This window comes from Toxorhynchites rutilus, chromosome 1, assembly GCF_029784135.1.
Source record: "Toxorhynchites rutilus septentrionalis strain SRP chromosome 1, ASM2978413v1, whole genome shotgun sequence".
Taxonomy (NCBI): domain Eukaryota; kingdom Metazoa; phylum Arthropoda; class Insecta; order Diptera; family Culicidae; genus Toxorhynchites; species Toxorhynchites rutilus.
Window position 1 is genome coordinate 191,594,384 of NC_073744.1, and position 23,066 is coordinate 191,617,449.

The 23,066-nt window shown below is 41.9% G+C and overlaps 1 protein-coding gene across 5 annotated transcripts in view; it reads right to left on the reverse strand.

The window, feature by feature from the left end:
* The window catches only part of LOC129766904 (leucine-rich repeat serine/threonine-protein kinase 1), a 57,570-nt gene that overhangs the window by 15,889 nt on the left and 18,615 nt on the right, over nt 1-23,066 (reverse strand). For 2 of the 5 annotated variants that reach the window (XM_055767505.1, XM_055767507.1), the window contains 5 exons: nt 9,720-9,879; nt 9,361-9,642; nt 8,705-9,220; nt 1,149-4,094; nt 966-1,089 (listed from right to left, as the gene is read on the reverse strand). In XM_055767505.1, the coding sequence (XP_055623480.1) occupies nt 966-1,089; nt 1,149-4,094; nt 8,705-9,220; nt 9,361-9,642; nt 9,720-9,879 (4,028 nt within the window). Of the gene's footprint in view, nt 1-965; nt 1,090-1,148; nt 4,095-8,704; nt 9,221-9,360; nt 9,643-9,719; nt 9,880-19,548; nt 19,898-23,066 lie in introns of those variants that run through there. The other 3 variants (XM_055767523.1, XM_055767516.1, XM_055767511.1) reach the window with 3 other exon arrangements.

Genomic DNA, 23,066 nt, shown 5'->3' on the forward strand with positions numbered 1-23,066 from the left:
TCCGATCGCGGGTTCAGAGGACTCTTCGGTGTCTCCAGTATCTTGACGGTTCTCTCATTGGTCTCGAGCAGAGTTTTTTCAGCACCCTCTGCTCTCATCTGCAGCTCCTTTTGCTCGCGTTCAGAAAACATGACGGCGGATCTGATGCTCGTCACAACCTGTTTTATTTTCAAATGGAGATTGTTTCTGTCCTTTTCGTAAAGTTCGTTGACCTTCTTTCTATGGTCCGTGATGTTGAACCTCCCAAGTTGCAGCCCTTTTTGGGATGCGCTTGAAGTCAGCGAAAACAACTGGCTTTGTACGGAGCCAAGATCTCCCTGGAGTGATTGAGCAGCAAACACTTCTTGAGGTTTTGTGTTGCTTGTACTCGTTGTGGCCACTCGAGTGACAGACCTCTGCATTCCTCCGCTTCTCACGAACACGTACTCCTCTCTACTTCTCGCTCCTCTGAACTACTTCTCTCTCTTCATGCCATCCTCCAGTAGTCAAATACAAGCGATGGGATAAGCTTAACCGAAGAGATACTTAAGTAAAAACAAATGTAGGGTTACTAATGGCGGGTTTACATTAGGGAGATCTACAGCTATAGATGGATTTATTCACGTGAAAATAGGTGTAAACGGATGAGAATAAATATGATACATTTATTCGAGGTATATATAACTTGAATAAATTCAACATATGTAAACGTTTGTGAATTTGTCACTGGTGAGAAATCACTAAAGTTGGATGCAGTTATACTTCAGGTGAATAAATTCACCGAAAATATGAATATATTTATTATAGAAGTTCACATTAGTGTAAACGGTTGATGCGATTTCTATAAATCTCATCATTTTTCTTCACATGAATATATCACTATTCTAAACCCACCCTAAGATATAGGGACAAATATAGAATAACCAGTCAAATTACTGTGGCTAAGTTTTACTGTGCACATAGCATCATTGCTTTGGGATACATACCTTGACTGTCACTAATCTCTCCGCTGAGCAGTCCTCTTCTGCGGGTAGAAGTGAAGGAATGAGTAGTGTTCGAGCATCCCACGAGAGTGCAACTTCAAATTTGTTTAACAAGCTTACAATATAACTGTAAAAATAATGTGTCGTGAAACAATATGAAAACATAATTTCTATAAAACAACTCACCCCCGATTGTCATTCGTTCCCAGACAGGAACTTTTGAACACGTGCTGCAAATCATCCATCTTCATCACTCCGGTCCGCGCGAACGGATTAATCTCCCGCACGGTGACAACGTGCGCCAGCATATCACACAGCCACTGGGGATCCAGGAAGTACAACTCTCGCAACGTGGCATCGTCGTAGTGCAGCAGCACCCCATTGTCGTGCAGAAACATCGTCGCCTGGTTCAACTCGGACCAATCGCGGAAGCCCTTAAAACCTCGAAGCTGCATCTCCTGCGTTACCATCTGTCGATAGCGCTCGGCATCCAGCACCGGATCGGCACCAAACTGTCTCAGCGTGGACGCAATCGTACCGACGACGTCTTCCAGCGCTAAATAACTCGCCGGGACACGTTGATACAGTAGCGCTTCCTTGCATCCGGGTGGACGCAGTGAAAATGCTGTGTCGTAGATTAAATTCGCTAGCAGTTTGATGTTGTGGCCAGTTTTACAACTGACCTCGATTGAGTCCAGTACTCTTGGCAAGCCTATCTTTTCCGCATCCGACACCGCGATAAATCGATCACGGATAATCTGCTGCAGCTCTTCAGCTTTCTTTGCCGGCAGAGTTTCCCCAACCGCATCGTAATGGGTTCCAACAATGATAACGGGGGAATTTGGTGCCCTAGCTTGGATGTTTCCCAACCACTGCAGAACCTCTGCCAGTCCTTTTCGACCATCAATGATCCTCCACAACACCAGGTACAAACTGCGTTTTGATAGGAAGTACTGATGAGTCGCATAGTATTCCTTCTGTCCTCCGAAATCCCACGTTCTAAACACCACCGGTCCGTGCGTTGAGTGCCCTCTAATCTTCTTCTCGCACACCCAATCCCCGATGTCCACCCCAACCGTTGACATATTGATCCCCCGACTTGTTTTCGTGTTTATATTCTTGTGTCCCATTCGCTTGGCCCAATGATCAACCTGTTTTTTGTTCCTCGAAGGTCCTTCGCTGCGCAGCTGATCCAATAAACTCGTTTTCCCAATCCCCTGCACCCCGACCACCATCAGCTTCATCCTTGCGTACGGCCGGGCATCTTCGTAGACCGACTTCAAGTAACCAATAATATCCATCGTTTTGTACTTCTTGCTGTCAATCATCGACCGGAGTGGATCCTGCAGCGAACACCCTCGGGTGTTCAAATTCCATAATCTCGACAGCAGTCCCATGTGGGGAGGCAGCTCCGTCACGTCCATATTTCCGCTGATGTTCAGCACACTCAAATTGGTCAACTCGTGAATCGACGGAGGAATCTCCTTCAACGAATTGTTGCTAATATCCAGCATCGACAGATTGGGGAAGATCAACCTGGACTTCGCCACCCCAATCAAACTCCACTCGGCATCCTCCGATTCGCCAAGGGTGGTCACATCATCGGTCGACAGTTGAATTCTCGTCAGCGAATTATCTGCCAGAACCAGCGTCCGAAGCGATTCCAGCCGAAGATGTCGCCGGTGAGCGCAGACACTCTTCAACACTGCCGTCCGGAGGGAGGTTATATTGTTGGAACTTGTGGATGTCTTCACAACGGTGACATCGTTACAGTACGATATGGTGGAGCTCCCGCTGCTGGCCACCGAGCTCTTGGAGGAATTCTTCTTCGGTTCCTGCGGGTTATAGCACATGAGATGTGGATCCGAGGCGGCGATCCGTGGAAGACTGGGCCAGCAACTAATCTCATTATGCCCCAAATCCAACTGTTTCAAGGACGCAGGATAGCTGGTGACATGACCCATCGATCGCAGACTATTGTACGACATGTTGAGCCGAGTTAGATTAACGGCAAGACACGGCAGTGCCAGTGGAATGCTGGTGAACAGATTGTTGGCAAGATTGAGACTGCTCAGTTGGGAGACGGTGTTGTCGTTTTTGGAATCGGGTAGCCGCAGCTCCTGGTCGGTGACCTCGAGCGATTTGGACCAGATGTGGTGCTTCACGATTTCCAGACTCGCCACGTGACGATTGCGGGTCAGCGAATCGGCGCCGCTGTCCTCGTAGCCCGAATAGCCATGGAAGACGCACGCTTCGGTCACGGGGGATGACATTTCGGCGGCATCTCCGGCGATTTCGGCCGCGTTGGGAAGCGAAGGGAGGTCCTTCAGGAAATTGAACGCCACGTTGAATTCCTTTAGTTTCGGTGATTTCCACAACTCGAAGGGAAGCTCTTGGAGTTTGTTGTTTGACACGTCCAGTATCGTGAGACTGGGGAGGAGGAAAAGTCGCGGTGGAATATACTGCAACCGGTTGTCCTGCAGGTAAAGCTCTTCCAGCACGGGGCAGTTGTACTCTGGTTGGGGAATTTTAGAGCCTCGACGTTTCTGTTGCTGATACACAGAGTTCGGATCGATTTCCTCCGGCAGTGGAATGCGATCGATTGTGTTCTGGGCAGCGTTAAGATATCGGAGACTGCCAAGAGTGAAAATCTCCGGAGGCAGATGGGAGAGGCAGTTGTACGAGATGTCAATACGGGTCAGAGCCGCTAGGGATAGTTGATTGCAGCGTGGATGACCTTTGAGTTTGGGATTGCACTGGAGGACAGCCTCACTAAGCCAGGACATTTTGATCGCCGGTAGATAACAATTATTGCTGTGCCAGTTAACCATTGTGGGGGTGCTGGGAAATAGAGAATTGTAGGTGAAGCTTCCCACTATCGGGAGAGAGCTGTATTCCGTCTCTTGGGCGAAGGCCTTCTTGTTGATCTTGTAGTCTGGATCGGCGTGTGCTTTGATCGAAAGAAGTCGGCAAATGATTTGTTCGTCCTCGTTTTCGATTGCCATACTAAGCGCAATTGATTGATCATCCTTGGCACCATATTTGAGTAGCAGATCAACCATGGCAAGCGACTTTTGACGGGTTGCTTCCGCTAACGGAATGTTTGAGAAGCCATAAATTTCGTCCGAGGATCTAAAAGAAACGGAGTATTAGAATATCGATTAGTGATGAAATGGGTAGTAGTTTGCGCGGATACCGGACTATGGTTACCATATCTACAGAATAATCTGTATTTATACAGATTTTTGAGATTTTTGAAGAATCTGTAATTACAGATTACAAATTTTTTGTGTTTCATACAGAATTTACAGATTTTTCAAAATAACGTTCCTATATTAGTTATAGCTTCATGTCAATATTTTTTCTCCATCTCTCCATTTCTCATCACATTAAATCGCATAACTTGGCATATACTAAGTCACATATAAAGTGAGATCGAATCAAAATCATATATAATGCCGATCAAAGGATACATTGTGTATATCTAAAATCGTATAAAATGCGAAAACCTCGATTTTATTTATCACTACATATTAGATTTCGGTGTAACAATCACCGATTTTATGATGTACACTATCGTAAAATCGATTTATACGAAATTATATATGCATATCAGAAAGTGGATGCCACGAAAACATCACCGTGGCCAGTGAAACAATATTTCTAAATGAAAATAGTTAAAAGATATCGTGGAAGATCCAACTACTACTCTTTATAAGCTCACAAAACTTTAGTCTTAAATAAAAATGGCTGCACTCAAAAAGATAATACACTGAAAATAATTCTGATTCTGCAAAAAACTATTTCTTATGAAAATCAAGACAAAGGCTAGATTGAGAAAAATTAATCAGAACGTCCCAAATAGATCTCAAAATCAGGACAGATGGTAACCCTATGTATAAACGCTAGTTAAACGATTTAATGTTTGCTGGGCAGTATCAGTTTGATGGGAAAATGACTTATTTTCATAGCGCTCAAGCAACACTTTATTTTGAAAAAAGTTATAGAGAGTAGTGTCAATGGTACTACCGCGTTGTTGACGTAAGACCATAGAAAAGTCTTATTCAATTCGCTAGTTTTTTCTCAATTCGGATATTTTTTCGAAACTAAAGGTAATTTAATTTTAACTGTGTAATATATTTTTTAATTCTGTATTATATATCTATTATTCTCTAACGGGAGTGCTGCAAAATTGCCAGTAAGCAAGCATCATCTTTGCTTTATGAGCCAGCTGTTCACTCTATTTTGCTCGGAAACGGATCCGCTTCACAACGGTTTGCCTTTTATTAGGTCGTGGTCTTTTCATATCGTGGGTAAATGTCTTTTCATATCGTCCGTCGTCGAGCAACCGGGCATGAATTCGGCATGATAACTCCTTACAAATTTGTTTCCTATTGGCGATAGACGGCGAAATAGGATCTGAGACAGAACTTTGTAGGCACCATTCAGGATCGTGATTGCACGGTAGTTCCCACAATCCAGCTTGTCACTTTTTTCATAGATGGGGCAGATTACCCCATCTTTCCACTCCTCCGGTAGCTGCTCGGTGATCACTCTGTGCATACTCTCTATAAGTTGGAGCCCACGAGGAGCTCTGCTGCTTCGGGGTTCTGAAGCTCATTAATGGCCTCCTTAATATCAGCCATCGTCGGGGGCAGTACGCCGTCGTTGGTAACTTCGCCGGTGTAGTCTTTTTCAATGCCGTATTGGTCTCCTGTCTGAGCGCTGAACAGGTGTTACCTCTAACATTCGATCACCTCGTGTTCGTTCGTCAAGATGTCTCCTTCCTTGTTCCTGCACATTTCGGCTCCCGACACAAAACCTATGTACGAGGCGTTTAATTTCTTGAAGAACTTCCGTGATTCTCGAGAACGATAAAGCAGCCCCATCTTCTCACACTCTTTTTCTTCCAGGCGGCCGAGATAATACCAGATCTGGCTTAGGCTTCCTGAAGAAATCGGATTGTCACCGCTGCTGTTGTCGATCGCGTTTGAAATATTTCGAGGCACTTCGAATATGGGGCGACTACAACCAAGTATGTAGTGCATTCCCTCGAGCGAATCTGCGTAATCCAAGTGTATTCTCTTCTCAGGGTCCATCCGCTCGCGTCCACGACTAATGTTGAAAGTGTGGTGATGACTTAGTTGTACTTGCACAGATATCGTACCGACGAACATGGTCTTGAATGTCGTTGTCGATGTTCGTCCAGCCTGACCTCGGTGAAGCTGCTTCAGAATTCGCTGATTGTAGAAATGCGGCACAGCTATGCGGTCCTTCATCATGATGCATTCGTTGACCACTGATAGAGACTCATGGCGAGAATAGGATGCTTTGAGTATTGGATCTTCGATCTTGCGAGACCATCAATGAACTGGATAACCTGTTGAAGGATTGTGTCTTTCTTGGTAGCGGCACATGACCATCTTGAAATTCACTGGCAGGGATGTGAAACATTCTTCAAGACGGCGGCGAAGACATATTCGTCCTCGAGCTTTTGATAATTGCTGATCAGCCAAGAGAGCACATCCGCGTATCTAAACTTGTTAGTAGAGATGTATTCCATATCAAACACTTTGAGGAATGGTTGATGAACCGTCTGCAACGTAAACTTTCGTCCAAGCAGCATGCGACGAAACTTCGCTACTGCAAAGACCAGGGCTAGTGCTTCTTTTTTCCACCTGCCTGTAGTTTTGTTCTGTGCCGGTCAAAGTTTTCGAAGCGTGTGCAATCGCTTTGAACTGACCGTCAGGAAAACGATGCATGATGACTGCGTCTATCCCGGTCTTCGAAGCGCTACCTGCTGCTATCAACTACAGTGATGGATTGTAGTGTGTAAGCAGTAAGTCTGACTGTAACACTGCTTTGATGGATCAGATTTGATACCGTCAGTGTTGATGAGGAAGCCCCAGTATCGGATTTCGAATTTGTAGAAATTTCACTCTTCTGGACGTAAGCAGAACCCATACTTCTGGATGCGTTTGAAAAGCTCCCCCAGAACACGATCATGCTGTTCTCTGTTTACGCTGTAGATGATGAGGTCGTCGAGAAAACTGCCGTGCGATCGTTTTGCTCATGAGCTGTTGGAATGTACCTGATGCGGTTTTCACTCTCGTAGGCAAGATGTTGAACTGAAACAGCCCACGGTGTGTGTTGATGGTTAGCATCTGCTTCGAGTCGTCGTCGACTTAGACTTGGAGATAAGCGCCCGGCAAATCGATGATACTAAACACTTCACTCCCCGACAATTTTGAAAAGAAGCCGTCGTGTATTGGAAGCGGATAGTGGGTGTTTCGAGCAATGCATTCAATCCTGTTGAGTAGTCTGCACAGACTCTAACTTATACTCCCGGATTCCTGACCGAGACGACGCCCAGTCAACATAATCCACCGGCGTGATAATATTAAGTTGTTGTAGTCGGTCGAGTTGCTCGTCGACTTTCGGTACTGATTCGATAGAATTGAAACGATCTACCTGAATATAAATGTTGGTTAGTGGTTTTGCCTATACATCGAAAGCGTTCATGAAGTTCAGACCGATCAAGTTCAGACCCTGCACTGATGTGACGTAACAGGTTCCGCGTTGTTGCTCCTGGTCAATCTGCATCGGGCAGGGCAATTTTCCGAGAAGAGGCGACTTCTCATCGGACGCTGTGTTTGCTTTGTGTTCGAGTTGCGTACAAGCAGGAGAACCACATATCTTCCATGCTTGGTCGGAATTGATGCTGATATCTGAACCACAGTCGAGCTGAAGTTTAACAGTATGACCGTTGAATCGAGTTGTCACGAGCTTCCGTCCAGTGCACAGTTGGTTAAGCGAATGGATGTTGTTTGCTTGTATTTGCTGTTTTTTTCTACTTCTGTTGTTTTTTTCATAAGCGCCATGTCATGCTTAAGATAGCCGCTAACATTCCGTGATGAGTTTCTACATTAACCTCTCTTCCAGCTCCGGACTCTAGCTTCGATAGACGCGTTCTGACCGACTCCTCTGAAGATTGCATATCACAGTACTTTGAATTGGTCAATTGTGAGATTAGTCAAATCAAAGCCTTCACACTGACGTTTCACGATTCCGGCGTTGGTGACCTTATAATCGGCATCGCTTTTCACCACCCGGAGGCAATCGTAATGTAACGTTTACTGAATAGTGATTTTTGCTACCCGAATATCAGATTCAGCTTCTAATCGGAGGTAAATTCCGGTGGGTGTTGCGGGAGAAAATAGTTGGTAAATTTCTCGCGAACTGGAACACTTAAATTATGCAGCAGCAACCGTACTTTCGCTGCGTCATCCAGTTTCCTGCCGTCCGCACTGAAGGTACCCTCGTATTTATTGAACCACCGGTCGAATGTCATTCCAGCAAAATTTCTTGATCGTCGATGACAGCGATTCGACAATCTGTTCCGCGCTCCGCTTAGCTGCCGGTGATACCTGCTGTGTGGAGAGACGCTACAGAAGAAGCAACAGACGTGTATTTTGATCCGCCATATGTTTAATCAACTCTTGTGTAGGAGTCTCCACGAAACCTGGAAAGTAAGTCTTTTCGCCACCTTCAGCCATTTGCATTACCGAAATTCACTCAAAATCATTTCAGTCGCAATCCTCGTCGCCAAATCTTTTGTGTTTGGTACAAACACAACCTATTTTTCAATGGAAACTCAAAAATCTTACGTTATGGCGTTACGACTAACGTATGTTGCAGGGCTGTGGCTAAGGGGTGGTAGCATATAAAGTAATCATACTCACTTGGGATCATTGTGATCCTCAACGGCTCGTGCCACCACATTCGGGTCGGCTCCGTTCTGCAATAGAAGTGTGACCACATCGAGAAAACTACCACGCACTGCCGCCAGGAGCGCTGTCTCCCGCGCTGCTCCACAAAGGATGTTCAGATCCAACGGACAGCTCATAACAGTGCCCTCGTTGCGATCCGTTCCACTGTCTCTCCCCATACTCAACCTGGACATGATCGACTGTATGCCGAATGAAATCCGGCGATTGGTAGGGCTGAGAGGATTCCCGGAGGGTGCAATACCCAGCTCTGGACTACGTCCATTCGACTCGTTTCCATCCCGATCAATTTCCAGAGTGTGACGGATGCATTTGACTTTCCAATTCAGCAGCAACTCCACCAGCTGCCGATTACCGAGAAGGCAGCTCACGTAAAGTGCGGTTTGACCGGTCACGTCCTGAGTATTGGGATCGAAAGCTAGACGCCACTCCAACTCGCCGCTCGGATTTCTGGAATGGGGTGATTTGGTTCTGTTGGGTTTGAAGGGTACCGAGGGGATTACGTTACGAAATGATGGAATGAGGATGATTGGAAATAAAACCGTCGGAATGAGAGAATGACAAATAAAATAATGCAATATTATTTTCACAAATTTGTATGATGAATCTACCTGTACGAGCTCATCAACTCCTCCGGATAGGTGTACTTGATGAGTAATTCCACAACCGAACAGTGCCCATTGATACAGGCCGCATGAAAGGGCAACCATCGTTCCACCGTCAGTTGCTGCACCAGCTCTGGAAACCTCTCGAGCAACAAGGAGGCGACCCTCGTGTGTCCATTGTGCACCGCCGTGTACAAAGGTGAGTATTTCGTTACCGCATGCGCTCTCCCGTCGGCACCGGCATCCAACAGCAGTCGAACGATGCGTTCCGATCCGTTCTGGGAAGCCCTACAACACACAACACATAGCAAAAAAAAAGACTCCGATTAGAGCGTATGGTGATTCCGGTAACCGTGAAGACCTACACGAAAAGCAGTGTATTTGCGCCACCCGGAGACATATTCACGATGATCTCCCGCTCCGGGCCAATGCTGTCCAGCAGAAGCTGAACGAGAGTTTCATCGGACGAAGACACCGCTTCGCGGAGATTTTTGTGCTTCTGGGATCGGATTTGCTCACGGGTATCTGTGAACAAAATAGTATCGAAATGTGATGTTAAATGTAATCATTGAAGAATAGTGAAGCCACGCTAATGAGGGGTGGGAATGTGGTACTTAATTCCATTCGTACGAAACATCACCTGTACCGGCTGTTAGCCGGTTTATTGCTATAACCTGCGTAAATGCAAGCGGTTTTCGCGGTTGACTGCCTACACGATCGGAGTCAATGGTGCGTGACTGAATTGCTATTATTAGCTGCGTTTTGTGAACAGGTTTGGGAAGAAGAGATAAATAGTTTAATTAAATATATATGAACGGAACATCTGAGTTCAGTCATAGCTAAAATGATGTGGAGCCATTATGTACAGTCTGATTTATTGCACAACACACGAGTTTAGCGTTACAGCATATCAAAAAATGTTCATATAGCAATTACTTATTTTTTAACAATCACAAAAATAGAAAACTAAATCCTGTAAAACGAACCCAAAATTCCAAGTCAATGCTTGACATGGCAGCCTTTTGCTGCATTTACGTAGTGTAGGCTTCGGTTCCTTCGACACATTCAATTTTTGGGTTGTTTGTGGGGAGATTTTCTGTCATTTTTTCATAAGAATCTCTTCTTCTTTCTTCGTTCTTCCTATTTCTACTTTTTCTTCTTTTTCGTTTTTAATCTTCTTTATTCTTATTTTCCTTCAATATACTTTTTCTTCTTCTTCTTCATTCTTCTTCATTCATCTTTTTATTCATTCTTATTTCTTCTTCATTCTTCTTTCTTTTTCATTCTTTCATCTTTCATTCTTTCATAATTCTACTTCGAGCTGCCATTGGCAACCCCAGTAGTTCGAGGGCCAGTTACTGTGATTATATGCCTTGTAAGTGGTTACTATTTTTGCATGTTCATCTTGGTTACTCGGGCGAATTGAACGATTTTTTCGTAAATCATCATATCATTTGTTTAAACATGTCCTTCTAGGTTAATTTTTTTAATCAAAAGGAAAATTGCATTCGAGGGGGAAACGCACAGTTGGGTTCCTGCTAGGTTTAGAGGTCCCTGCAGCCCTTACGAGGTAGGAGCCGATAAATGTAAGAATAAACGTCAGCACAATCAGAGCACGAGTTAAAAACCTCACGCTGATTTGGTGTTACGCGTCAACCGATGCTTCTGGTTTGCAGGAGAATGAGAGCTTTCACAAGATTCACCGGATTCACTTAGGCGACTTGAACGCGAAAACTGATTTCACTGACTTGGGACACGTCATGGGCGCCATAGCGAAGAGAAAACATAAACATAAAACAAAAACATAAAAAAAATCAAAAACAATTTAAAAAATAAAAAAAATTAGAAAAAAACACAAAAGTTTAAAAAAAGTTCTAAAATGAAGAAAAATTTAGAAAACTTTTGGAAAATTTTCAGAGAAATTAACAAAGTTTAGAAAAAACAATCGGAAAAATCAGAAAACATTAAGTTATTTTTTAGTAGAAAAATACAGTTCAGAATATAAGTTCAAAAATTCAGAAAATTCGGAAAAATCTTGAAAAATAAGGAAAAATCATAAATAAGAAGATTAAAAAAAATAGATAAACTCAGAAGAAATTCAGAAAAAATCAATAATTAAATAAAAATCATAAAAAAGAAATAGAAAAAGAAAAAAAATCGAAACATAAAATAAATCGGAATTCAGAAAATACAGAAAACTTCTAACGAACTGCAAAAGGTTTAGATGAGTTCAGAAAATAAATCAGAACAGTTCAAAAATATTTAGACGAATTCATAAAAATGCAGCAAAAAACGGGAAAATTCAGAAACTTTCCAGAAAACTACGAAAAAAAAATCGAAAAAGTTAAAAATATCAGAAAGATTTGGAGAATTTAAAAAAAAATCACGATTTCCTTTTGTTTTTGTTCTGTATGTTGACTTTATGTTGCGCGTCGTTGTATAATAATAATAATTATTATTAGATTGAAAAATCAAATCATACGTTATATTCTTTTTTACCTCATCAAGCTGCCTACTAACTTGTGTCAATAAGAGAATCAACTCTTCGCTTCCTTCAATAAACTTCAATGTGCAATTAGCAATAATAAGTTAAAATAAACAAAACTAGCCGATACTAGCAATTGGTTGACACAGTATCTATATAGTGTAATACTAATTGAAGATAGAAAAAACTAAATAAAAACTAAAAACTAAATAAAAATCTAAACTAAAAACTAAACTAAAAAAAAAACTAAAAAACTAAAAAATAATAAATAAATCGAGTATGTTCTTCTTAATACACCGCACAAAAAAATCGCACAAGAAGAGAAAATCGGATAAAAAAATCGCACAAAAGAATCGCTCAAAAACAGGTTTGACTGTAATCGTAAATGAACGAAAATCAGAAAAATAAGAAAACAATTAGAAATGAGTCAAAAAATACCGGAAAAAATCTGAGAAATTCAGAAAAATACTTAAAAAAACAAGACATTAAAAAAATAGAACAAAACAAACAAACATGAGATATACCGGAATTTAGAAAATACAGAAAACACGAAACGAACTCGAAAACGTTGAGATAAATTCAGAACAAAACACAGAAAAAGTCAGAACAATTCACAAAAAAAAAGATACACAAAACAGGAAGGTTCAGAAAAAAGTGAAAATTAAAAAAAAATCAGAAAAAATTAAACGAAATCAGAAAATTAAAAAATACAGACAAATTTAGAAAAAAAGGAAAAACCAGAAAATTACAGAAAAGCTAAGAGAAAATCCGAATAAATTAAAAATATCAGAAAAAAAATAAATTTAAAAAAATCTGACAAATCAGAAAGTTCTGAAAATTTAGAAAATTAATAAAAATATAGAAAACTTTTTTTTTTAATTAAGAAGAACCATAAAAATACAGTAAAAGAGAAAAAAAAATGATTTAAATAAATTCAGATAAATTTTAAAAAATACAGAAAAATGCGAAAAGACACAAGCAATTAAGAAATATCTAAAGAAGTTGGAAAAGTCAAAAAAATACAGAAACATTTAGAAAAGTTCATAAAAAAATATCAGAAAATTCAGAAAAATTTCAGAAAGGTTTCGTTATCTAGTTTTATTCGCAGCGCATTAATGCCCCCAATCAGAGGATGAAACATGTAGCTGCAATGCACGAAGATTGGCGACACTTTGGTACGGTTAATCTGCATTGAATAATCTATGCCTTCTGACTTACAAAATCATTAGCAGCGCAAATGGGCGTCCGAAAGGATGCCATGGGCTTCAATTTACTGCCTTCCCAAACTTACGGAAGTATTAATCGTCATCAACATCGGTGTCATTAAATTGACGTTCATGACATCCAATATGAGTTTTTTCTCTGCTGTGATCAGAGATGCCAACCTACCTGATTTTTCAGGATTTCCCAGACTTTTAAGCTCTTATCCTGATATCCTGATAGATGCTCAATTTCTTCAGATTTTTCTGAATGATCCTGATTTTTCCTGATGATTTATGATCTTTTTACTTTATCACAATAAAAAGTATTCGTTATACATATACCGGGATTCTTGTCAAAGTTTTCCTGATTGAAATGAGAGCTGTCAAAACATCCTACATAAAAAAAACTCTCCGGTCCTCACTTGTATAATGATCGCACTTTCTTTCGTTTGTTATTTATTCCGAAGCGATTTACGTTATCGGAGGTACAGTTGAAACTAAGCCTTCTGTCACGTCCAGCTGCCCGCATGGACTCTTTATATTCTCTCCCAAGGATGGCTCAATTTCAGCCTTTCTATATTAGCTAGTAAAGGAAAACACACTCTTATAGGTTACCTAACGAGACGGCGTTTATTAGCTCGATTCTGACCTACTTCCCTAGCTCCTATTTTGTATTACAGTACTCACAGGTGTATTGGGTATTGTGTCAGGGCCCACCACTGCCTCTGCATCCGCTGGACCAGTTCCAGACCGAAACGTTGCACTGGTTAGGGGTGTTCTGTATCGCCGTATCCTCCGCCTCTTCTGGACCAGTTTCTAACCGGAATATTGCCCCGGTTGGGTATAAGAATGCTCCTTCTTTCGGTTCGATATCTCCTCGAACTCTCGTTCCTTGACTGGTGCACAGGAACCGGGATGTTCCACTCGTTTTCGTTTGTCGGCACAGTTATTGCTAGCGCGTACCACAGAACTCGCGCACAAATGAACTCCGACGTTTTATCTAGTGGAGTCTGAACACAACTTTTCAGACAGCTTTATCAACGATGATGGATGGAATACGTCTATTCTCTATCTCGTGTCTCAAGCAAGTGCCATCTTCTCCGGCCGGAAATTCCTCCAACTAGCCGAGTAATAATTGGGATCGATTTATCCCGCCAGGAATCCACTCGTACCAATCGTAAAGCCTTTTTTTTGTGTTGTGTAGTGTTGTGGTTGCTGTATATAAACCCTGGTTTCGTGTAATGTTTGTTGCCTGTGCGCCGTCCTTTTAATTCTAGCTAGCTCGTCTTTTATTAATTAAATTTTTATTTCGTTTCATATAGGTTTTATTTTTATCAATTGGGTGCATAGTTTCATTTTTGTGTAAATGTCCCTAAGTAGCTTATTTATTTTTCCCATAGATGTGTGTTTTGCTTTTTTTTTCCTATATTTTAATGCCGTGGGTTGAAATAGAACCCCGAACAACATAAACGAACAGGTGACCTGTCACACAGTGTCGACATTGATTAAAGTCTGAAATTGACGTACATTTTCTATCGAATTGGCACGCTCGAATTCAGTTTCAAATCGTTATATTTCATATGAAAACCATTACTCGGTGTTAGGGGAATGCTTAAAACACGTAGCGCGTTTATTCCACCTGAAAATCCATTAATATTTTTGCTTTACAATATCAGAAAATGAAGCTCAATGTCGTCAACGTCAATTGTATAAATGAACATTAAGTATAATTTTGCGAGATATTTTTTTCTCTCACTTTAGAATCTTATGTCAAGGATTACAGATTGTTTTCGCAGCAAATAAAATCCAAATACAACAAATCGACGCATAAAAAGCAGGAGAAGTAAGAACATGTAAGGATTTTGTTAAATAAAGTGCACTCATCATTAAAAATTGCTCTATTTGTTGAAGAAAATATATGAGGTTGTTCGGAAAATTCGTGCCGCTATTGATGATGACTAAATAGCTACGTTGATTTTTTTTTTCATTCTACCTGATTTTTTAAAATAATAGTTGGTAACTCTGGCTGTGATGATATTTTTTGGTCATCAGGATCAATCTTCTAATACCATCAGCACACTAGACTTCTATGCATACTGTTGATTTTGATAACTATTTGCTGCGATACAGTCGATTGTTTCAACGGTAGAGAGGCCGTGAAGTACCTAAAATATTAGTTTTTTTTAGAGAAATTTATAGTAAAAAACTTTTACAATGTTTTCTACCAGTTGATGAAATTCATGAGTATAGCAAAGAGAAACACTTTCCTAGCGTGGTTTAGGACCACCGGTCGGTTCAGGATTGGATCGTTCGACACTAAGCCCTGAACTTCATCGAATTCTAGGAAACAGATTCGCGGTCAAAAGAATTCAAGCACTTTTTTTTATTAATCCGTTTATTTTTACAGGCTCAGTTACATAAGTTTAAAGGAGTTAAACTCTTAACTACATTTCTACTAGCATATATTAACACGTTTCCTTAATTCTATGGTTAATAAAATAGGAAACCGATTACTCGCGGTCGACTCGAGTTTAGAAGGGTGACACATTTTCATTAGGAAAAGGATGGGATGTAAGGAGATGTGTGTTCACACTCACACTCACATTCACATTCACGTTCTCATTCACACTGACACTTCACACTCAGTTCTTAAAACTATCCTTACATCTAATATGTATTTAAAATTTAACTTATTGTAATGTTAGTAGGAAGGGAATCGATAGCTCGTGAAGGACGAAAAGGAGGGGAAAAGGAGGTAAGAACAATCACACTCGAAGATCGATAGCTTCATGGAAAACATATATTTGGGACATGTAATTAAGGTCTAACCGAGCCAACACATCTCTCACCGGCACATTGGGCTGCTTTCCTCGAGCCGTCTAACGAATAGTGATTGGACATGAGTCGGGAGAAGGTGCGAATAAAGTCCCGACTCAAGTCCAGACTTTTGAACCACGGTTTGAGGCTAACCTTAGGGATAATTGAGTGGAGCCACCGACCCAATTCATCTTCGTTCCATTTGCGTTGCCGATGGTACTTTTACGGACTAAAGAATAAAATTCATTGAAGGCGATTTGACGCTGATAAATGTCGCCTTCAATCGCACCCACCTTTGCTAATGAGCCAGTCCTCTCATTACCCGGAATTGAGCAATGTGAAGGGACCCAGACAAAGGTGATGACCTGACAGCGTCTGGGTAAAGCACTCAAAATTACTCGTATTCTCTCAAGGAAGTACGGCGAACGCTTTTCTGGCCTCATTGAACGAAAAGCTTCGCCAGAGCTAAGACTATCCGTTACAATGTAATAGTGTTCAACAGGTCGTGAGGCGACGTTGTCCAGCGCCCAGTGAATCGCTGTCAATTCAGCAATATACACTGAGCATGGATTCTGAAGACTGTGGAAGGTGCTAAAAAATCGTTGAACACTCCAAATCGTGTAGACTCTTTCATAGAGGACCCATCAGTAAAGTACATATTATCACAATTGACACGCCCATACTTCGCACCGAAGATCGTTGGAACGAACCCCGATCGAAGATAATCTGGAATTTCCTGGATTTTCTCCTTCATGAACAGATCAAAATGTACAGAGGAATTGATGTAGTCAGGAAAACAAACACGGTTGGGAATATACGAAGAAGGAACAACCTGCATGGAGATGAATTCATTATATGTACTCATGAATACCAGGCGATTAGCTCGATGAGCTGTTTAAAATTTCCGATCACCTTACACGGGATGAGGAACCGAAGAGATAATAAATTGAAGCGATCTTTTAGTGGGAGTACGCCTGCCAAATCCTCGGGACTCATGAGTCGAATCAGACCCTAAGATACGTGAATGACATAGCATGAGTGATCGGTTTACCCAAAAGTTGAAGCTTTGGTTTTGCTAGTCTATGCTTCCTAGAAAAGACGACCATCTCTGTTTTCTCCGTGGAGAAATCAATTCCTAGACCAATCGCCCAGGTTAAAAAATTGTTCAAAGTATCTTGTAAGGTCCTTGCAGATTGGATTCGTTTGATCCTACGACAGACACCACTCCATCATCTGCAAGTTGTCTTAGGCTGCATTTTTGTGTAAGGCAATTGTCGATGTCGCTTACATAGAAGTTGTACAAAAGGTAAGCCATTTGAATTTCTGAAGAAAGCAACGCAAGACAATCATTCGTCCCCTTGCCCCTGCGGAACCCATACTGTGTATCTGAGAGTAGGCCATTCGTTTCAACCCATCGATCAAGGCGAAACAATATCATTTTCTCCAACAATTTCCGTTTAAAGGGTGTGTCACATCAAATTGCATCACGGAAAAAATGCTGTAGAAATTCGCCCAGTAGACCGATCCTTTTGAAAATTTTAGACAGTAAAATAAAAACTATTAAACAACTTTTGGCATTTTCTTTTTATTCATACTTCGAGCCCAAGCCCGTATGCTTGCACCTTCTTCTTTACCCCGTCCATAAGGTTCTGTACAACGTCAGGTTGTAGTTTTTTTTTGAACAGAAATCCATTTTCTCTTGAAGTCCGCCTCCGATTTGACAACTTTTGGGTTCTTCCGGAGGGCCTGCTTCATAATCACCCAATATTTCTCTATTGGGCGAAGCTCCGGCGCGTTGGGCGGGTTCATTTCCTTTGGCACGAAGGTGACCCCGTTGGCCTCGTACCACTCCAACACGTCCTTTGAATAGTGGCACGAAGCGAGATCCGGCCAGAAGATGGTCGGGCCCTCGTGCTGCTTCAATAGTGGTTGTAAGCGCTTCTGTAGGCACTCCTTAAGGTAAACCTGCCCGTTTACCGTGCCGGTCATCACGAAGGGGGGCGCTCCGCTTTCCGCAAGAGCAGATCGCTTGCCACACCATGTACTTTTTGGCAAACTTGAATAGTTTCTGCTTGCGAATCTCCTCCGGAACGCTGAATTTGTCTTCTGCGGAGAAGAACAACAGGCCCGGCAGCTGACGAAAGTCCGCTTTGACGTAGGTTTCTTCGTCCATTACCAGGCAATGCGGCTTCGTCAGCATTTCGGTGTACAGCTTCCGGGCTCGCGTCTTCCCCACCAGGTTTTACCTTTCGTCGCGGTTAGGAGCCTTCTGAACCTTGTATGTACGCAGGCCCTCCCGCTGCTTGGTCCGCTGGACGAATGAACTTGACAAATTCAGCTTATTGGCGACATCCCGGACCGAACTTCTCGGATCACGTCTAAACTGCTTAACTACGCGCTTGTGATCTTTTTCACTGACGGAGCATCCATTTTTGCCGTTCTTCACCTTCCGGTCGATGGTTAGGTTCTCGAAGTATCGTTTTAGTACTCTGCTGACCGTGGATTGGACGATTCCCAGCATCTTACCGATGTCCCGATGTGACAACTCCGGATTCTCGAAATGAGTGTACAGGATTAATTCACGACGCTCTTTTTCGTTCGACGACATTTTTCCAAATTTACGAAAAATTGACAGTGAAGCATGGCCAACGTGATCTATACACTCTTATCTGATTATAAGCGAAAGCTGAAGATATAATTCCTAAAAATTAAATTTCTACAGCGTTTTTTCCGTGATGCAATTTGATGTGACACACCCTTTACAAGACAGTATTGAAATACAAGCGCTTGTGAGATGTAATAAGTTCGGAGGAGATTCGGTCGTTCGACAAAATTCTACCGTCTACACAGTATGAAGGTCCTCGGAATATGCATGAATATTGTTAAGATCCAGACTTATTTATTACATTTAATCCCAACAAAGAACGTAATCAACGTCAAAGTATGGAATTGACCTGACATACGATCCGCTTAACCTCTTTACTTACGAAGTGGATGAAAAGTACTGAATTCAATCGGATTCGAAAGGTCCATTGAACTTTTAGCGGTATCATCTGTTATAGATCACGAATGAACGATAGAAAACCGAAATTGTTTTTCTTTTCACATGTGCACATGTGAAAAATCACTGTCATATACAAACATTTTTGACATCAATTCCGTGATCCGTGAATTTTTTATCAATTGTTGTGCGGATAATTTTTCGATACACTGTAGCTAGATTCGCTGAATTCATATTTCTCGTCGCTACCGGTTAGCTTGAGCATTACATATGGGATCAAATGCAATCATCCAAAAATGCACTAGCCCACCATCCGAATGGCCTCTAAAAGCTCTACCAATAATTGAATTCTGGCATGATGTTGGTTCATCTGCAGCTTCGTCATCTCCACACAAAAAAAAAAAACAGAAATGCACACTTTGCAATTCTGCTCGTGTGCATCTATAGAAACCGGAGCACACGAGCCTGCGACGGCAAACGAGTGTGACCTGACCGTATGGCATTGTGTCAGACGAGAAAAATCGATACTCTTCAACTCCCACTTCGTTTTGTGTCACTTGTTGGAAAATTTAATTTTCGCACCCGATAATCCTTGTTCTTTTTCATCTTATCGTTATGATTGATCAATACAATGCTGCGTTGACTGCGTGGCAGATAAGACTCTGTACCCAAGGGGGTAGACATTTTACCTGGAATTTTCCATGGTTCAATGACCTCATCCACAAAGTAATCGCAAGCATCGAGGGCTCGTTCCGCACCAGATTTTGGCACCTCACGGAACTTCCACGACATTTTTCACTTCACTTTAGTGTGCCCTGCTTCGATATAGTTCCGATCAGTAGATTGTTTAATTGAAACCGCTCCTGTTTGTGTCACACATTTGAACGCACCACTAGGTCACACCCTGGAAAACAAATTGGTGCAACTTCCAATGAGCACGTTTTTCAGGCACAATCAAAACCGTGTTCCGCGCGCGCGATTACACTTCCGTTTTTCCGATCCGATTTGCACCAGACCAGCAAACTGACTGAGCGCTGAAAAGGATCTGATGAACCGCGTCCAGCGCACGGAACACACACGGGAGAAGAAAAATCGATAATCATCATCAACCCCGACGACGATGGCGTCATCGATGCGAGTCAAACAAGCCATGCTCCACAAAAGTAACGAATTAACCCGAGCGTCCGCGTGGTGCACCGGTATCACGTGGAGAAGACACAGCGTGATCAAAACAAAAAACCACACAAACAAAGCCCCTCTCTGCGCACCTTCGGTAGGGGCACATGGAACACAAGCCGGGTGTAGGAGAAAGTTGGCATGCGCAGTCAGAGGGTTGTTTTCCTCGTCGCAGGAGGTGGGCAGTGAGCAGGCGCATAGTAGGCCACGCGGTTCCGTTGATTCTTCTTCTTCTTTTTGGTTTTAAGAGGGTTTAAACTTTTCAGTTCATTCGCCTCTACATTTCCGTTGATTGTCACTTTGTTTACAGCGCTCTTTCATTGAAGATTTTTTTCTGCTGTTTGATTCCAAGGTATCTTCTCCTTTTCGAACAATGGTAATGCGGAGGGTAATCCCTTGAGAGGACGATGCTGTGTAGTTGAGCTGAAGAATAGTGTTACTAGGACAACGGGACTAGACGGCCATTGTTGAGGTTGTGTTGTGCATTGACTGTATGAGATGAGTACGAAATTATGTTCACAGTTGCATCTACCGTTTTGACTCATATTCCGAACACCTCACTTTTAAATGTAAATTAACTGAACTATAATGTTTGAAATAATTGAATCATGAAAACCCCGACATTATTTGGGGTATACATTTCCGTACAGATTCCGTAAAAAAAAAAGCTTTGTTCAGTTTTTCATGGTCATGAACACCTCTCCATACGTTTTTTTCCATTGTTCGAAGCAGTGCTGAAACTCTTCTTTTGTGATCGCGTTCAAAAGCCGCGCCGCTCTTTCCTCCGCCTCTTCTATGGACTGAAATCGGGTACCTTTCAACACGGATTTGATCTTGAGGAATAGAAAAAAGCCGCATGGGGCTAGATCTGGCGAGTACGGGGCATGTTCGAGCACTGGAATGCCCTTATCGGCTAAAAATTGCATCACTGACTGCGCGTTATGGGCAGGTGCGCTGTTGTTCGTGTTTTTTGTCACACATGATTTCCGACGCGCACTATAAACCACGTTCCATTCAAACCACTGCTGCTCGCAAACTACTAAAACGCGTTTTCGTACGTTTATAGCAGACACTTCAAGCTACCGAACGCACTATTCGTTTATCCCCCCACCCCTCTAGGGCGTCCTCCAGTCGTGCAGTCTCGTTTTTAAATAGCCATACCTCGTATGAGCTTCAGCAATAGGTCGTATGAATTAAAAAAAAAAGTATTTACTTATTCTGCCCGTTTCCAAGTGAAGTAAACTTTCCTAGTACAGGGTTTTCCAACTTTAAATTCCGGAAGTAAATTGAAATAAAACACACTTAGAATTCGAATTTCGATGAAACTTTTATTTCAAATTAAAGTTTGGTTTATGGCTTTATGTGTAATACAACATCATTCAAATGTCCACCTAGGGCTTCCTCGCACACCTTGATCCGGAACTGGTAATTTTCGATGGCTTTTCGACACATATGGGGCGATATCTCGGTCATAACTTCACGAATGTTGTCTTTCAAATGTTCAAGAGTTTGCGGAGAGTTGGCATAGACACGGTCTTTCGCATAACCCCACAAAAAAAAGTCTAGCGGGTTCAAATCGCATGATCTGGACGGCCAATTGGCATCACCAAAACGCGAAATTATGCGTTTAGAAGGTGCATTTGCATATGAAGTAGAATTCCGATTGTATTCCGAACGTAACATGATTTATAACATTTATAACACATGCGAATTGGGGCTCTTTTGGTATCAACAAGTTCTTCCGCATAGTAACTCGATGTTGATAATTCCTTAATATTTTACTTCGTTGATCGTATTGTTTTCACATATTCACGTTCGTTGGCCGAGGCATTTTGATTGAATGTAATACTTTTCCGTTTACTGTTTTTGAAAGCATAGGCAGCCATGGCAGTGTTCCGAGCTCTGCAATACAATTTGCTTAACCAATGTTAAAGTTGCTAGAACTTACATTATAGACCCATTAAACGTAAAAATAATAATTGTATTGATATCAACACAATTTTATTCTATTGATTTTCATGACATGAAACGCTATGACTCAGGAATAACATTTTATTGAGTGGTTTTGATAGTTCTTTCCATGATGTTGTCTGGCATCAGTATCGAAAAAATAACGATGCTTTTACCTATACAAACAAAACCATTGACGAAAATTGAAAAATGAAAAGTTAACTTTCAGAGCACTAGCTCGAGTTTCCCGACGTTTTTCACAATACAGTGCGACAGCAGATGAGAATTTAATATCTTGTGAATAATCGATTAAGTTTGGTTGATATTACTTGATGGGAAGTGTGCGAAAACGATCATTTTATTCACACTGTTTCGCAAAATTATTGATTTCCGTGCGAGGGGTGAGGGAGGGAGATGAAAGAAATGAGCGCCATTGTGGCAGCCATTTGTGGCTAGCTTCCACCTTCACACCCAAAAACTCCATCATTCAATCAAATCGAGTGCGATTAGCCTCTCCTTCACTCGGCGCGACGCTTCCAACGCTTTTAACACACTTTGATAGACTCTCCTGTCTCTTCCTCTTGCGGTATCGCACCGCATACATCCCCTGCAAATGCAGCGATATCTTTTATGATCAAAATCAACCTCAAGATATCGTCTTTCCTGTTTGGCGTCCGATGATAGAATGTGGCCAAGCACCACCATCGCTCACTTAATATAGCCATATTGTTAACGTTGTAGCGACCGCCTATATTTACTCATAATCTCTTTTTCGTCCCCCACCTTCACGTTGTCCATACGTCTCGCCCGTACCCGTGGTTGCTTGTAATGAATAGCTGTTCGCTACGGGAACGCAGACAAAATGTATGGGAAAGTAGGGAATCCTTTCTTCCAATTTTTCATCAATTTGAACTTTATATGAGCCCGTAATGTGTAGCATATAAACAATTGCTGAGGATATTTCCTATCAATGTGTGTATTTGGAATCCATTCATTAATGGAGGAGGTATTAGCGTTCAAAAACTGTACACTTTTTCACACTGAAATATTGAAATGGGCCCCTATATTGAACGGTTAGACG